Source organism: Anabrus simplex, chromosome 4, assembly GCF_040414725.1.
Source record: "Anabrus simplex isolate iqAnaSimp1 chromosome 4, ASM4041472v1, whole genome shotgun sequence".
Lineage (NCBI taxonomy): Eukaryota > Metazoa > Arthropoda > Insecta > Orthoptera > Tettigoniidae > Anabrus > Anabrus simplex.
In genome coordinates this window covers 379,004,798-379,019,353 of record NC_090268.1, presented here as the reverse complement: position 1 = coordinate 379,019,353, position 14,556 = coordinate 379,004,798, and the positions used below count along the sequence as shown (strand labels likewise).

Sequence of the window (14,556 nt, the reverse complement as noted above, 5' to 3'; positions counted from 1 at the left end):
TTTCTTGAAAGAATTGCTCAATTTATTGGCAATTTTAAGTTTCCCAGTGCTGTTCTCGTACAGAGATCTTAAGTTGACCAGTTGGAGTGGTGTTTCCATTTCAGTCAGTATCATCCACATTTTATGCCACTGCACACAGTAAAATGCTTTCTTATAAACTAATCGATGTAGTAGATGAATGTCTGAAGATTGAATTCTGTGCATTTTTCAATGATTTGTTGGATATTCAGGATCTGTTTGAGTTCCTCTTCCTGGCATGAATCCAGCCGGCTCTGGTGGTATTTGTAGCAGAAGATATGCTTTGATTCTCTATAGGATGATACTGTATAGAGCATTACTTCATTAGCATGGGATATCAGGGAGAGTGTTCCGTAGTTTTGGCAGTTTTCCCAAGGTCTCTTTTTTTTTTTTTTTTGTGAATTGGAATATAGATTGAGTTTGTCCAATAAGATGGCCATTTCTTAGTTTTCCAGATTTCTTGACAGATTGTGTGAAATATTTCTACTGCCGTGTTATCAAGACTAGTGATTTCTGCTACAGTATTATCTTCTCCTGCAGCCTTGAAGAGTTTCATCTTCTGAAGGGCTGTTAGAACATCTTTTAGTATTTTTGGTTCATCTTCTGTGCTATGTGTTGGAGTTTCTGTACTTATTCCATCTTGGTTTTCAGCTACATTAATTTCACGCAGTACTCTCTCCTTTTTTTTCTTACATCTCTTTTCTTGATCAGTGTCTCACCGTCTTCAGTCTTATTGCCGCTTTCCTTCAGAATTTTTAATATATTCAGCCTCTTGGCAATCGTTATGCACTTTCTTTTCCTGCCGCTCATGTTATGATGCACTGTAGTTAATGATGTGAACAATACCAGTGGTATTATTATTGACACTTACCTATGCGCTTATTGAGCAGTGATCTTCAAGTTTGCTGCTCGGGCAAGCTATGACCACCTGTGTGGCATCAATGGATAGTTACTTACCAGGAAAAGTATTGTATGTTCTAACGTATGCTTTTGCAACATACACAGTGTAAATCAAAATTAATATTTAAATATATAAATGAAGTTCTGTATCTCCAGGGATGTGAAATATGATCTCATAAGCTTATCGCTGTCTCTTGTTCATACCTTGGATATTGAAAATTTCAAATGTTGAGGTCTTTCTTTGGATGAAAAAGCAGAAAGAACTGTTAACTGTTACTCATTACAGAACAACGGAAAACACAAGGAAAGATACAAGGGAAACGTTCCTTTGGCAGATGGAGAAATTCATGGTTAAAGGACATTTGAAGATAGCACAAATGTACATCAAAAGAAGCTTTTCATGTTGCATTGTCAAAATCAGAGCTTTCTACGTGGATCGCCAATCTCCGTATGAAGACAGCGCCTTAAGATGACATTTAAAAAAAGTTTAAATGTAAAATGTCTGTCCGAAATAAATTAACATGGCGAGAATAGGATTTTAGTCGAGGCCTCAGAAAACTACAAATAATCATAAAAGATGTATAAGTGCAAAATGTATAAAAAGAAGTTTACTGTAAATCCTTTTTCTCTTCTGTTCTCTGGAGCTTACCCAACTTTTTCCTCATTGTACATTTTTTACTTTGAGATTGAAGAACTTGTGAATTGTCGCCTCGATGAATGTGGATTCCTACCAGTTTGACAAAGCCAGAAAGCCAATGGGGTCTGAGAAAAATAGGTTTGGAAGAATAAGAATTGACTGCACTGACCTGTCCTTATGTTTATCTCTTGTGTAAATTTCTATCTTTCCACAGATTTGTCTGTGCAGTTAATATTGGCACTCATGTTTGAGCCTTCATGTATACAGTATTGAGAAGCATCGTGGGATGGCTGACTGTACTGGATGTGACTTTGATAAACTTTCAAAGTAATCATACTCTCAAAACCTGGAAATTGATGACTTGGTGTTAGATACTTACTATGTATGCTTATATTAATTTTATCAACCAATAGAGAATGCATAATAGCATAATACAGTATTTCAGAAGTGAGGTGAGGATAGGCAAGAAAACAGTGCGGAAAATGAACTGTTCAGGTGTATTACATCAGTAGTTGCTGGGGCTGTACTTTAATTAAGGCCATGGCTGTTTCGTTCCTGCTCCTAGGCCTTTCCTAACCCATCATCACCATAAGACCTATCTGTGTCGGTGTGATGTAAATAAGATTGTAAAAACATCAGTAGTACTTCTATAATTCTTATTATCATCAGCAGAGGGTAATACCGTATTTACGCGAATAATACCAGCAAATTTTTAAAAAAATTGAGGCACAAAATTGGGGTGCGGGTTTTATTTGTGTCAATGTTGGCATTCTTGTTTTTTTTCAAAATCAGCCTTCCTAAAGTTAGGGTGCGGGGATTATTTGTGTAAATACGGTATTAGCCTATGTTGAATTAAGTGCAGAGAGGGGCTGCTTAGCCAAGGTGATAGAATCATGTTTGATTTGTCTGAGAGGATATGGCTTCATGCATTTGAAACAATAAACTGATTTCATAGCTGCCGTTCACATTTGTGTACAATATGGATTCCATTCTTTAGAATTCTGTATTGTGAAAATATTTTCAAAAGAAAGGAATTATAAATTAAACCTGTAGTTAAAATTATCTTAACACAACTATGGATCAATAAATTGGGCTACTTCTGCATTTTTTTAGAAAGTTATATCATCCATTTTCCACTTTAGAGATAATTTCTTTTCAGTCCTTATAAAGAATGAATATTGATTACATGTGCCTCACTTTCCGTTTATGCAGAAAAAAAGGAAAAGACATTCAGTTTGATAACTTTTGCATGTCCAAAAATTATATGCAGATTTGGGAAAAGATTAATTTTTTGCAACTACTATAAAAAGATACGCAGATGAGTACATGAGCTCCAGTAATCTGAAATTTTATTTGAAAATATAGAACCTCTCTTTTATGAGCAGCTGTGTACTAACCTATCACAGAGAGTTACCTTTGCTGAACTATACATAACTGTACTTTAAGACTTTTAGTTTGATCTATGCCTATTGTTACGTCCAGTGATTATAGTGGTTCCTCCTCTCTTAGCCCATTTTTGTTGTTCTTTTCGTTTTCCACAGTCACCAAAAAAAAAATGTGCTGGGATAGTACCTTGCTTACAGTCCTAGAACAAGTTTTCCAATCATAGACGTAGTTTATTTATTGGCACTTAAAATAACTCCTGTGTGACAAATATTCTGGTACTTTGGCCACTCTGGAAAGCCGTAAAAGTAATTAGTGGAATGTAAATCTAATGTCCTTACTTTCTGTTACTCAAATTAACGTTAAAATACCGTATTTCTCTGGATCCAAGAAGACGTGTTTTCTCAGAATTTTGAATGAAAAAACAACAATGGTTGTCTTGCAATTGCAATCTAACAGTAATAAACACCACTGGCAGCTATCATGGCAACCACACTGCTTCCCTCACCTCCCCCTTCCTGTGTGTGTTTTAGTAGTGAACCTGTGTATAGTGGTAAAATGTGTACTATGCAGTGTTATTTGTATGGGAACGTGGTGTGCTCGGTTAAGTCTGAGTTTGTTTTGTGAGAGGTGTATGTGGGTGTGACTAGTAGAGAAGGGGGCAAAAATATGCTAGTAGACAACCATCTATCATCATACCTGATAGGATAGGTAAAGTCTAATAGCATATTAGTTATGGTTGCCTGTCTGTTGGATGGAAGTCTTGTAAGGGGTACTTTGTTATGATACAGGTGCTTTAGTCCGCAAGTCTTGTATTATAGATGTGTTCGGTGAAGAGAATTCATTCTTTGGTGGAGTTTGACTAGTGGACATGTTTAGTGTTGATGCTTGTGGTTCTACTACCTGCACAAATGTTTTAGGTAGTGTCTGTTGATGTGTGTGTCTTCGTTATGCATCGCTAGCCGCTGATGCCAGAAGCGAGACGCATGTCCAGCTAATTGTCTTACCAAACGCTTAGTAGAAGTAACATGTAATAATGAGAGCAGGAATATTTTGGTGATGGATCGTCGTATTTTAGAGACGTGAAACCGGTATTACTGGCAAGTTCTCAACAAGTTCTCATTGATATTATGGTGCCAATTTTAAGATAATGATCATTAAACACACAGAAGTCTGTAATAAATAAGATGATTATTTCATGCAAATGACAGTCTGTGGAAGGATGTTCAAATTAGTGACAGTGATTCAGATGCCTCTAATGAAAGGGAATAGGGTAGAATTTACATGATATTTGTGTGTGTTTGTTTTTTTGAGCCTGATTTCATTTTTTAAAAGGGAAAAGTGGTGGTTATCTTGCATTTAGGATTGTCTTGGATTTGGATAAATATGGTATTATAGCAAGGACAAAGAGAATCATTATACATAGCCTGTGGTAATGATAGGTAGTAGCAACAAGCTTTATATAATTGTAATGATATGTACTCACCCATGAGTCCTTAACAAGATGATTTTGGTACAGAGTTCACATTACTGCATTTTCCTTTTATTTTGTTATTCTTCCTTGCACAGAATACCATATCAAATTATTTCTCAACTAGTTTTAAATTGATGTGTTTTTCTGCTTAACAGTTAACCTCTGGGGAGTACATCCAGATGTCTGGTCGAGCAGGTCGACGTGGGTTGGACGAGAAAGGTATAGTGATCTCAATAATAGATGAGAAAGTGAGTCCTGCAGGCTGTCGTGATATTGTGCAAGGGCTACCAGATCCTATCAACTCAGCATTTCATCTTACATACAACATGGTGCTGAACTTACTCAGAGTTGAAGAGATCAACCCAGAATACATGTTGGAAAGAAGTTTCTTCCAGTTCCAGAATCAGTCAACTATTCCAGTTCTTTATGACCGTAAGTGAAATGTAGCTGTAGGATTTTCAGTTGGGAAGGGGGGGGGGGGGGGTGTAATATGTATTAGCTGTGCATGCTAAACCTGACAGTCAGTAGTTATGTACCCTATATATATATATATTTTTTTTTGTAAGGTTTTTACAAGCATCCCTTCCTGTGTAACTAGTTAAAATATTTCAGGCAATACCTTTAATTATAATTTCCTTAATATTTTATAAACTAGCTTGAAAATTTATTTCATTGTTTTGTTTTAACAGCTTGTTTGTTGTTTAAAAGTTCTGATCCTTGGGAGCTCGGTGTGAAGTTCAGTTATCACAAGCTTTTTTCACCTGTTTTGTAAGATCCTTATCTAGCAAGTGGCCACATGGTTTGGATCATGTAGCTATCAGCTTGCATTCGGGAGATAGTGGGTTCGAACTCCACTATCTGCATCCCAGAAGATGGCTTGGTGTGGTTTGTCATTTTCACACAAGGGAAATGCTGTGGTTGTACCTTAAATAGGGCCATAGCTACAACCTTCCCACTCATAGCCCTTTCCTATTCCATCGTCACCATAAGACCTATCTGTGTCAGCATGATGTAAAGCAAATTTTAAAAAAATTTAATGCCCTTATTAACAAGGTTTTTCTTCTGAATCAGGTGGTTACAACCTGCAACCACCCTATTTTCATTCTCTGTTTAACTAAGAATTAATTACTACAAATCCAGGCATGAACATTAAATATCGTTCATGAGTAAAAGAGATTAGGCGCCATTGCTTACAGACACCAGGATATGTACTCTAAATAGCGTAAGTAAACATTGATCCTGTACAAATGTAATAAAAACTGTATGGCAGTAATCTACACGTGAAAAAAAAAATAGTGACAGAATGAGCGTAATTTTCAGAGACAGAGGAAATATATTTTTGAACCACTTCAGCAAGTGCAGGTTCTGGTAAGTCTTTTTGCACTCATTTATCACATGCTGCGACCAATTTAATGTTTCACTTATAGTCTCACCAAGACCCCAACTAGAGTATGGTTCCAGTGTGTGGGACCCTCACCAGGATTACTTGATTCAAGAACTGGATAAAGTCCAAAGAAAAGCAGCTCAATTTGTTCTGGGTGATTTCTGACAAAAGAGTAGCATTACAAAAATGTTGCAAAGTTTGGGCTGGGAAGACTTGGGAAAAAGGAGACGAGCTGCTCGACTGTGGTACGTAATACCAATATAGTTGTTCCGTTATTGGACCGTGGAGAGATGGCGTGGAATGACATCAGTTGACAGATAAGTTTGTGTGGTGTCTTTAAAAGTAGGAAAGATCACAATATGAAGATAAAACTGGAATGCGAGAGGACAAACTGGGGAAAATATTAGTTTATAGGAAGGGGAGTTAGGGATTGGAATAACTTACCAAGGGAGATGTTCAATAAATTTCCAATTTCTTTTGCAATCATTTAAGAAAAGGCTGGGAAAGCAACAGATAGGGAATCTGCCACCTGGGCGACTGCCCCTAAATGCAGATCAGTATTGATTGATTGATTGATTGATTGATTGATTCACGATTGATTTACAACATGGTATATATTGGTAGTGCTGCCAGAGGAACATGTTTTCAGATATTTAAATTTTTAGAAGTGCTGATGGTTGTTGTCTGTATTGTGAGGATATTCAGTTTAAGGGATATTGCTCGGTGTATAGTAACTTAAAAGCCTTAAATCTGTGTTAACCACTCTGAATTTTATCAGTTCTTGAGTGTAGTAGGAATCTGCAGATCATCAGCATAATCATAAGTGAAATGCACACAAATGTGCAAAGAGTTTAACAGTTATATGTCTTTACTGTACTCGCTGATTGATCTTGTTCGTTTTTTGCACTTAAGTATGTGATAGCGATCATACACTTCCTCACATAGAGAGCACACACACTCCTCATTCACCTCATGGAATCGCTTAGTCGCACATAGCTTATGGTGGAAGCAGTGGACTGCCATCCTTGTAACTACGTGTCGCTGTTCATAGTTGGCTTCTGTCCATTTCCTCTCCAACATGGCGTCAGTGGCATAGAATTCAAGCCCGGTTTGGGCTCGTTTCATTCTTCTCTCTTCAATTATCTTTGCGTTTTGTCTTGTGAATGGCAGAACTAGATTGATTCTTAGATCCTCAATATACAGTAAAATTCCAGTATAACAAAATTCTGGGACCTCTAAATTAATTTGTTATACTGAAATTTGGTTATACTGAAATAAGTAAATTCTTAAGAACTCACCTAGTATTATATCAGTTAGTTATTGTTTTTTTTTTTTTAGGGGCAGACCTTCGAGTTCATCTGCCCTGTTATATCTGTTCCAGGATCTATATAACTTCAAAATACCATTATGAGTTACAGTATTGACAGATGTTTTCGGAAAATCTATTTTTACATTGTACCAGCAAGTCTACACATTGTTCCAGAACCTAATTTTTTGAAAGAGTATGTGATTTTCTTCTGATCAGATTCATACACGAAAGCTTGTTCCAGATATACACCAACCACTGCACATGAATTTAAAACAGATTCTGGCACATCACTTCATGACACAAGAAAATCTTGAAGGCTACATGCCATGTTCGTTGCCTGCTGAAGAGTCAAGCTCTGTCTATCACAATCATTTTGGGGGTTGTCTTCCTTTTTTTCCTCATCATGTGGATCTCTATCATTCATAATGTCCTCCACAATTCCCCCATTGGTGATTTCTTTGTGGACTATTACATCACTATCTACATTGATGTAGTCGGTAAGACTTACCGCAGATGGCACATCCAAAGTTGTACGCAAACGCTTCCAATTCTCCTCAGTTTCCACATCATCCAACACTTCACTTTCTGTGACGTCTTCTGTGAAAACCACTCCAGCTTTTCTAAAGCAGTTTGTGATGATGTCTGCATTCAGGGATTTCCATGCAGCATTAAACATCTGCATTGCTCCCAATGTGTTGGATGTTAATGTCTTTATTCGTGGCAACGTTGCACAGCATTCGACGGACCACATGAGATTACATAAAATCAGCTTCATGGTCCGTCTCGCACTTTAACAGATTCACAACCAAGTATTTTTTATTTTCCACCTTGCCAATACAGTAATTGCTTAAGGCAACTTATTGGTTAAAAGTGGTACATGTTTCATATATTATCAACATCTTCAGCCACATAACACCGTTTAGATGAAAAATTCGTATATGACAAAGTAGGAGAGGAAGTGTCCTTAAAATTAATTCGTCAATATACAGTAAAATACCAGGATAAGAAAATTTTGGGGACCTCTGAAATTAATTTGTTATACTGAAATTTTGTTATACTGAAATAAGTCAGTTCTTAAGAACTCACCTATTATCCGTTAGTTATTGTTGTTTTTAGGGGTGGAACTACAAGGTCATCTGCCCTGTTATATCCATTGCAGGATCTATATAACTTCAAAATAACATTATGAGTTACAGCATTAATTTTAAGGACACTTCCTCTCAAGTATTGATACTTTGTCATATATGAATTTTTCATCTAAACGGTGTTATGTGGCTGAAGATGTTAATAATATACGAAACATGTACAGTAAAACCTCGTTAATTCGAAGTCGTTGGGACTAAAAAATCGGACTTCGGATTACGTGATTTCGAATTAACCGCCAATTCGCAATTCAGAAGTACAAACCCTCGCTGCGTTACAAAATATTCTAAGGCCCGTTACTGAATGCAGTTAACCTTGATTCACAGTTTATACCTTTCAAATGCCATGAAAAAAGAACTATTTCCAAAATGTATCCAAGAAGGTGCATTTACAGTATTCAAATAATGCACTTGGATATCTCACTGGCAAACATAACCTCACGCAACGAAAGAAAGAAAGAAGGAAAAAAAAAAAAGGAGCACGATTCAAAGACGAGAAATCTATGCTGGCTCCCATGTGCAAGTACTTTATTCATTGAATTGCTATACTGTAAGCATTTTAGATGCCTTGTATTTACACAGAAAGTGCCCGATGTCCTTAAAATCAAACTTTCCTATGACTATCCTTGTACGATTTCCTGCCATGGCACTTCTCTTGTACTTCAGAAATGTAAACACTTGCCGCATCACAAAGTATTCTAAGACTCATTACTACATGCAATCACCTCGATTCACGGTTTAAACCTTTCAAATGCCATGGGGAAAAACTATTTCCAGCATGTATCCAACAAGGTGCATTTACAGTGTTCAAATAATGCACTTGGGTAAATCACTTACAAACATAACCTCACGCAACGAAAGAAAAAAAATCACACAATTCAAAGACGAGGATAAATTATGCTGGTTCCCCTAAGCAAATGCATTATTTTTTGGATTTCTGTACTGTTTGCATTTTTAGATGCTTTGTACTGGCATGGAAAGTGCCCGACGCCCATAACATTGTGGCTTATCGATCTTTCCTATGACGAGGGGATAAAGTTTCTCGCTTCCATGTGCATTGCGATTGCAACGCACTACAATGACCCCCATTCCTCACACTTGTACGATTTTCCGGCACTTTCTCCTTTACAACCATATGATCGTTTGGGCTCGCATTAAAATAAAGTAATGCAGTTTCATCGGCAATGACAATATTGTTCGGTGCCTCCGAATTTATTATATGAGCCACTTTTTTTTTTGTTTTTTTTCGTCAACTGTCGGCATTGCCAGTGCTCGCGGATTTTGTCTTCCCGCACACTGCCCGTTGCGTGATATTACGGCGTTCCTTAAAAGTTTTAATACAAAAGAATTCCGATTTCATTCAACTTAGTAATCATGAAGCACACTGTAGATCTACCGAAGTGTGTGTAAACGTGGAAAGCTACGGTACCACTCCACGTTCCGGAACACGCGTTCTATTATGATGCGGATAAATTTCGAGTTGAAATTACTCTGTAAAATACAACTGTTTTAAAATGTAAAGACAGTTTCGAATTAAAAGTCTAAATTTCGGTAATGGGGCCGACATTGTACTTCGAATTACGAATTATCTGTATTTCGAATTAACAATTTAAATAACGTGCAAAACTGTATCTCATGTTTCCGGGAACGAGACCTTCTTCGAATTAGGCGGGATTTTGAATTAACCGATTTCGAATTATCGAGGTTCTACTGTACCACTTTTAACCAATAAGTTGCCTTAAGCAATTAATGTATTGACAAGGTGGAAAATATTTAGTTGTGGACCACATGAGGTTGATAATGCCACTTTACTGCATGAATTATACCCTGATCCAGCGGCTGCAGAATTGGAAGTGATATTTGGAGGCAAAAATAAAACTTTTACATGCACGAAATGGCGAGGCACACAGTTATGAGAAGAGCAATTGTCCAATAATAGACGAATTCTCCTCTTTTCATCCTTCATCCGACGTTCCAAGTCCAACAACCACTCTATGAATAGCACAGATGTCATCCATGCCTTAGAGTTGTTCCTGTATTCACAGGGCAGGTGGTGCACCCCCTTAAATCACCTTGGCTTCCAAAACTTCCCAATTATGAGAGGCTTCAATTTGTCTGTCCCTGTGGAATTGGTGCACAAAAGAGCCATGATACGTTCTTTTGAATGTTTGCCCCCAAAACCTTGAAATCAAGGGTTTTGTTTGGCATTAGTTTATAAAATAATGCAGTTTCGTCTGCATTATAAATGTCTGCCGGCAAATATTCCTTCAAGGCATCCGTTAGAGTCTCCAGCCGCCATGAAGACGCAACTTCCTTCGGGGCATCGTTAGCTTCACCATTTATAATTTTGTGGGATATGCCATATCTCTCCCGGCACCTATTAAGCCAACGAGCACTACCATAAACTCAGGTGACCCAAACGAACGTGCGAAAGATCGTGCACGCTCACATAACAGTGGGCCATTTATTGGAATGTTTTTACTCCACATTTCCACAAACCACGTATAGACAGCTTGGTCCACCTCCTTGTAGTTGGCTGTCCTGATCTTCTTACCCTGTGGACCTAGGGCTTCAGTATCAGTGTTTTACTCTATCTTACTTTTCTGTTTAAAAAAAGTAGAAAGTGTTGACGGGCTAATGCCATACTTCTTCTTTCTTTCCGCCTTTCTCTGCTTCCACTAGTATTTTACGCTTTTCACTCAATGAAAACTGCTGTCGCTTCTGCTTATCCATTTGCGATGATATGAATTATTTATTTAACGAAATGTACACGAACTTTGCAAGTTTAATGATATAACCTTAACAGAAACACGTTGCTTTGCGAATTAAATATTATAACCTTGACTACGGTGGTTACACAAAACAAGTACTAAACCTATAAAGGAGGGAAGTAAGAGCAACTACACACTATCAGAAAGCACTATACACTCAGAGAAACATCAGCTGACCTACGTGGATCTCTGCCAACAACAACATAATACGACATATCAGTAGGGCCAACTAGTGGACAATGAACCAGGAAAATGGAAGGAAGTACGACCTACTGAGGGCATGGATATGGCTTAGGTTGCAGATTCCGAAATAATTCGCCGTGATCCTTAAATTTGGAAAAATATTATTTAGAAGTGAAATTTTACAAATACTTTCCGAACAAAATCCACCAACTTACAACTTACGAACTATAAGCTCCGTGATACACATATCTTAGAGGTTCTTTGATAATGGGCTTTACTACGAGTTTCAAACTTCAAACCAACGATACAACTAGTTACAAATCCAGTGGTACAATGCAAGTTAGTAGGTTAAAAGCAACGTAAAAACAATTACAATTTACAGTGAGGTGAATGTACTCTCCTAAACTCTAGCGTATATCAAGAGACACTGAACTACCAGTGGCAAACCCCAAGGTAAATGTATTAAATTACAATTTACATATTTAGTGAAGTAAGAAATGGGAATGCCTCGAAACAAACAGGGAACCCCAGCAGAAAAGCTAAGGCATCGTAAATAATTAATTTGGCGAATCTAGGTTAGGCTAGGGCAGACTCCTATACGAAATAGCAACTGAACATTACGGAAATTTTAACCGGAACGGAAAGTAAGAGTGCTTATCCGAAGGTGCGCCATCCCGGAAGCGAGGCGTCGCACACGACGCAGACCAACACAAACTAAAGGCAGATCAGGCCAAGACAAGACCGAATTCTCACGAACGCTGCCTCGCTCACTATATATAGAAAACCCTGGCCTAGGATTAGCCAATCAGAAAGCATGAGTCCACCCATCCCCTCCTAGGTTCACCAATCACAATTCCTACTCCCGTCGCGAACTTTAACTAACATTCTTGAATACACACGTTCACGAATCTTCCACTTCCAGAATAGTTAGAAAATTCCTTCTAGAACACATAACCCACAAAAGGCACACACCCTGTTCAACAGTTTTCTAGATACTTCCAGTAAGTACAGAATTGAAATCTACTATTTACAAATACATATGTTACAAATATTACACATGAATGAATGAATGGAGTACACCCATCCTCTAGTTCCTGATTATTCAGAATTAAGGGAGAGAGAAAATTTTCAGAAAAGCTACTCAGACAGATCAGAAACAGCTCCAATCATCCAGGTCAACATAAAAAGGCAACATTTTACAGTTTAATTAATAGAGCTATGAGCATACCTATGTCTAAGAAGAGTTATAATAGAGTCATAAATATAATCCATCAAATTGCTCGTAACAACAGATATTCCAAAAGATTTATTAATAGAATGATAAATAAAGTGGAAAATGAACCAAAAATAACTCTAATTAAAGAGCCAAAGGAGAAAAAAGAAATCTGCAGTTCTAACTTTTTGAAATAAGCACTCTTATCAACTGGCTAAAATTTTCAGGAAAAAGAACGTCAGTCATATAAAAAATGGATAATAATACTAATAAGATCATTTTCAATTCAGGTAAGATAGAGAATAAATGTATATTTAATAAATCAGGAATTTACAAATGAACATGCCAAACATGTAAATGACGATACATAGGACAGTCTGGAAGAAGTTTGGCTATAAGGTACAAAGAACACGTTAATGCAGTCAAACATAAAAGATATTCGGCAATGGGAGGACATATGGTTGAAAAGAATCATAAATTTACAGACATTTCTTATGACATGAAATTATTACATTCGGCCATAAAGGGAAAATTAATGACTTCTTTGGAAAGTTTAGAAATTTATTTTACACAAAAAAATAATTTTGAATCAAGTTTAAATGAGAGAAATGCATACGATAACCCTCTGTATAGACCAGCATATGATCATTTAAGGAACAAAAAGAAGAAAAACTTGAAGATCTTAAATATATATAAGTATTCTCATTCAGTCCAACAACATTTTATGTATTGATCATTTTTATAATATTTCATAAGTTTTTTTTATTCATTGATGTGGTTTATTGGACACAATACTTCTTTGAATTGTAAAAACATAAGATTGTGTGTGTTATATTGTTTTATTCTTTGAACTGACCACTGATGAAGGGAATGGTTGACTTCCCGAAACCTGTATGGTTAAATAAATAATTTTCTTTCATTAATAAGTTAGTGTATTGACAAGGCAGATTCAAATAAAACTATTTTAAATAGTTCATTGCCTGCAGTGTCGAGCGATGTTTTCTGATCAGCATGTAATCTATTTGGCAACATTGTGTATGTTAATTGTAACTTGCTGTGGTCCAAGGACAGACCAAGTGTTGATATCTGTACCTTACATTATTTACTCTTCTTCATTCAGTTTATGATTGATGAGTAAGTAGTTTAAACCTTAAACAAAGTTTCAACCTTAATGGTTCTCAATATGAACTTGTAGGAGATGGATTTTATAATTTTGTGACAAAGAAAGTGATGACTTATAGCCGTACCATTGATTACCCAAAAGCATAAGTTCATAATTCATAAAACTGTTGCATTCTTGTAATGTATTATCTTAATCTTCCCGGCACTTGCCCATTTTGTTGAGGTCAGCACTTAATGTGGATTTGGCCCAGTTTTACAAATGGATGCCCATTGTGACGCCAGCCCCATATGGGGGGGATATGTACACTATTGCATTTTCTGTCATTGTTAATTGTGTGATGTGTTGTATGTAGATGAAGAGAGAAGTGCATTTCGATGAATGCTAACACCCTGTCCCCAAGTCAGAGGAATTAATTATACAGTAGAACCCCTATTTAACGTTGTTACAGTGACCTGATTTTTTTAAAGGTCTTCGACAGCATTTTTAGGGCTAAGATCTGGAGAGCAATGAAGATCTTCGGCATTTCCAAGAAGATCATCAGTCTGATTAAGTGCATGTATGATAAGTATACATGCCAGGTGGAACATAAAGGACGTAGGATGGAAGGAATTGAAGTTAAGACTGGTGTGAAACAAGGATGTCTACTTTCACCCATACCGTTCCTTATGACTCTTGATGCTGTAATGAGAAGCGCAATGAATCGACAATTGGGAATCCAGCGGAATCTTACTCAACGACTAGAAGATTTGGACTTTGCCGATGACCTTTGCTTACATGCTGATAGTTGTAAAGATATGGAAATTAAGCTTAAAGACCTGGAAACCAAGGCACAGGGAGTTGGACTTCGGATCAACATTAAGAAGCCGAAGGAAATGCGATTGAGAAACCGAAATAACACTCCGTTGCAGTTGGATGGCATGTTGTAGAGAGAGTGAATAGCTTTTGCTACCTAGGAAGCATTGAAACAGTGAATGGAGGGGCAGATGAAGATGATGTGACGAGCCGTTTGAACAAAGCTA

General features: G+C 37.0%; 1 protein-coding gene across 1 annotated transcript in view; it reads left to right on the top strand.

Annotated features, from left to right (window-relative positions):
- The window catches only part of Mtr4 (exosome RNA helicase Mtr4), a 212,863-nt gene that overhangs the window by 61,550 nt on the left and 136,757 nt on the right, over positions 1-14,556 (top strand). Inside the window, exon 9 of the mRNA XM_067145842.2 lies at positions 4,568-4,844. Within this exon, the coding sequence (XP_067001943.1) occupies positions 4,568-4,844 (277 nt within the window). The remainder of the gene's footprint in view (positions 1-4,567; positions 4,845-14,556) is intronic.